Source organism: Anopheles coluzzii, chromosome X, assembly GCF_943734685.1.
Source record: "Anopheles coluzzii chromosome X, AcolN3, whole genome shotgun sequence".
Classification (NCBI taxonomy): Eukaryota; Metazoa; Arthropoda; class Insecta; order Diptera; family Culicidae; genus Anopheles; species Anopheles coluzzii.
The window spans coordinates 24,477,074-24,480,739 of NC_064669.1; the positions used below are offsets into that span (position 1 = coordinate 24,477,074).

Sequence of the window (3,666 nt, forward strand, 5' to 3'; positions counted from 1 at the left end):
TATATATATATATATATATATATATATATATATATATATATATATATATATATATATATATATATATATATATATAATTTTCTATATTTTTATTTATATATGTATTTATATATGTTTTTGTTAAACAAATTTTAATCATTATTAAGTTTATAATTATCTTTCTGATTATTTAAAAAAAACACTGATGTTTGTTTTAATTTAAACCGCTTTGAAAATACAGGCGGTCCCCGAGATACACGGTACCTCTTATACGCGGATTCGGAGATACGCGGTTTTCTAAATTTGACAATTCTTTGAGCAAATTGTACTGATTTGACACATCAATTTCAAATTACCAAATAATTTCCGTTTTGATCAAATGTTAAAAACTATTTCAAAAGGTTTTAAACAGTTATATTCAGCCAGAATCATATCAAATAATTCATAAAGTGACTAAAACCGCCCCCCACTTGCAAAATTACACGAAAATTTGTGATATTTTAGCTGGAAATCACGAGATTCGACTTACGCGGAAATTCGAGATACGCGGTATTTTGCGGCCGTTTTCGGTCCCCATTAACCGTGTATCTCGGGGACCGCCTGTACCAATATATATGATACAATTAGAACTCGCTAATTGCATTTATATCATATGTCTACAAAAAAAAAGATAGATTTTGTTTATTAGAAAGACATTTTGTAACACGACTAATGTCTGCGTATTTTGTCATGTTTGTTATTTTATACAATGTGGATAAACTGACTTTTTCTCATATTTATGTGAACAACTCGGATTTTTTGTATTCAATTGAAAAAGCAGACTTGCAATTGGCGAGGTTTGAATGTATTTGACTTCGTCACATGGCAGCTCGCATATCTGTCAAGTCAGAAACGTAAACAAACACGGACAACCGCCCGTAAAGATTGTGTGCAGAATAATCGTAAAATTTTATGTGAAAACTCGGGAAAAGGTAAGTGTTCTGTGCATATTTCAGTAAATAAACTATCTTTTAATGTTTGAACACATTATTCCACAGGAAAAACATCATTTCATCCCGAAATTTGGCAACATTCGTCCGAGTATGATCGAGCAGCTGTGTGTGTGTATGCCGACGAAATACGACGCCGGTAAGATGAAATGTTTTAATTTTTCACTTTTAGTTTACTTTTTCACTTTACTTTTTCATGAAATCACAATGAATTGTAAAAATAATGCAGATTTAATTATATTGATCTTTGTTACAGTTTCTACAACAATCACTAAAGCCGGCTGTGATCGTGATCGGCACATTCTCAACTGGACCAACACACCGGTCGTTGTGTATCTTCAAGCAAACCAACGTTGCCATACACCACAAAATAGCATGGAAAGGAAAGTATTATAAAGTAATGTCATATTTGAAAGCATTCTAATCTTTCATTGTTATTTTTCCACTGCAAACAGGACATTGGATCATCGCATCGACAAGTGGTTTTTATGTGCAAGTGTTGTTAAGAAGTGTGTTGTACGGTGTATTACGTGTTTTACTTTATTTGTATCGCTTTGCAAGTGGTACAATTAGTGCGTTTAATCGTTGTTATACAGCTAACATAAGATTTACCCGAGCATTAGAAGCGGCAACAATACATGTGCCTGACGCAGAGACAACAACGCCGTCGGCATCCGTTGATACCATCCAAAGTGATGGTTGAAATCGTATTTAAACGTGTAAAACCATATATTGGGGCATGTAAGTATTGAATAATAGTTAAATAAAATACATTTTATCGTTGTACTGGACAATGTGCATCGAAATTAAAAAAAAGTGTGTGTGTTTTTGTTTACATCCGAATACAGAACCCACAACGCTATACTGTGGTTCGAGCACTCGCTAAGTAACGCTTGAGCTTTGAGCTTTCATTGAGCTTACATAGAATGTTACACGCTACCTGCTCACTAAGGACTGCTATCGAGCAGTGTTATGAGCAGGTAGCGAGCAGTAACGCTTCCATACAAAAATCGCGAAAAGTAACGCTCCAATGCTATTTGGGCTGTGTGTGAGATCCTCGCTCTCACTCCGCCATGCCTTACCAACCTACTTCATGCCGCAATGCTTCCACATTTGCGGTGTTGGTAAAATTTTCAATCTGATGAGAGAGCGAAAGCAACTATGGGCGAATTATAGTTTTATTTGGCAAAACAGAATTAAAACAGATAAGCATAATTTAATGATATTTAATACAACACACAATAATTTATAATTAGTTTAAGAGTAACAATGATTCAATAAATGTGTGTTGTGTTTTAAATCTTTTTTTTTCCTGGCAATTGAAAGTTGTACACAAAACTATTCTAAAAATTTGGACAAGTATTGAAGCTGTCCCATAGTGATAAAAGTTGTTTTCTTCATCTGCGGTTCGCCTCCCTTGTTTGACAGATATCAGTGTTGACAAAAATTGGCTTGGTTTGGTTCGGTGAAATTCTTGAGTGATTTATGCTGTTAAACTAATATTATTTCAATAAAGTATAGTTTAATTTGCTTGTGGCTACCGCGTATATAAGTGCGGTTATCAATATTTAACTTTATTGACTTATAACGTCAGTGTGTGCGCAAGCCTAAAGTTGTTAAATTGGGTTAAATTAGCAGGTAAGTTGTGTAAAGTGTGATGATTGCTAGTGTTTTTTTTATTTTTCAGTTAATAAACTGTATATTGTTATAGGATCCAAAAATGGCCTCGAAAAAAATGCGTCGATATGGCACTTTCTCGAAAAGAAGAAGGAAAATTATAGATGAATTGGACCGCGAAGCTAAAGAGGAGTGGCGGCAAGCTCAAATTGCTGGTCCAAGTGGAATATCTGCTATGCTGAATCTAATCGTTGAAGGAAAGTTACTTTATACATAAATTTGTGATAAGTTCCCCAAATCGTACCGAGGACTGCGAAGCGCTTCCGAACGTTTCCATTCCGGCCCTGATTCCCGCTGTATCAAACTGAAAGTTCCGGTCTGAGCCGGCTGAAGCCGCTAGTGGGCAGCTAAGCCGGTAGACCGTAGCCGGCGCCGTTAGAACCGTGGGAGCCGTCTGAAGCCGTTTGGAGCCATTTGGAACCGTTCAGAGCCGTTTGTCGGCTGTTGCGGCCGGTTCTGAACAACTACGACGGCTCATAATAACTCATCCGGTTGTTCTTGAATTTACCTGTCACTAATATTAAACTGTTTAGAAAACAAAATATGAAATTAATAATATTTCACAGACGAACCATTAAGCAAGAGCCCAGCTCAAATAGATTCTAACAGCTTTTCCGAAACAGATCATCAATCTCAAGATACATTCCGTGGTGGTGAAGATGTTGGCCATAGTGATGCAGTATTGGATGCAAATGCTGAGAATTGTTTGCTGGATGATAACGTCGAAATCGCGGATAACGACGTGGAAGATGTGTATGTAGAGAGAGACAGCACATACGGTTTTTTCGACAATATCACCCTCAAGGAAGGTCTGCGTTATATTGCTATAACGAAAAATCTACCTCGGTCCACAATAAACATGCTGTTGGCACTGCTTTGCAGGAAGCTTAAGCTTAGACTTCCAGCAGATGCACGGACTTTATTGAAAACGCCAACCCAAGTAGGCTTACAAATCCAACCTGTCTTGGGCGGGCATTTCTGGTATCAGGGAATAGAATATGTGCTGATGACACATTTTAAA

General features: G+C 36.5%; 1 protein-coding gene across 1 annotated transcript; it reads left to right on the forward strand.

Moving 5' to 3' along the window:
• Positions 1–447: 447 nt before the first annotated feature.
• Positions 448–2,118, forward strand: LOC125906751 (uncharacterized). Its single transcript, XM_049607145.1, has 3 exons — positions 448–950; positions 1,017–1,107; positions 1,225–2,118. Exons 1-3 carry the CDS (start codon positions 822–824, stop codon positions 1,362–1,364), a joined length of 360 nt encoding a protein of 119 aa, XP_049463102.1. The 5' UTR covers positions 448–821; the 3' UTR covers positions 1,365–2,118.
• Positions 2,119–3,666: the final 1,548 nt, after the last annotated feature.

What these genes read in the sequence shown, in the direction of transcription:
- LOC125906751 (XM_049607145.1), top strand. Translation starts at nt 822, where the DNA reads ATGTATTTGACTTCGTCACATGGCAGCTCGCATATCTGTCAAGTCAGA. An exon ending in ATGTGAAAACTCGGGAAAAG is followed by an intron (nt 951 to 1,016) that starts GTAAGTGTTCTG and finishes ATTATTCCACAG; the next exon opens with GAAAAACATCATTTCATCCC. An exon ending in GCCGACGAAATACGACGCCG is followed by an intron (nt 1,108 to 1,224) that starts GTAAGATGAAAT and finishes TCTTTGTTACAG; the next exon opens with TTTCTACAACAATCACTAAA.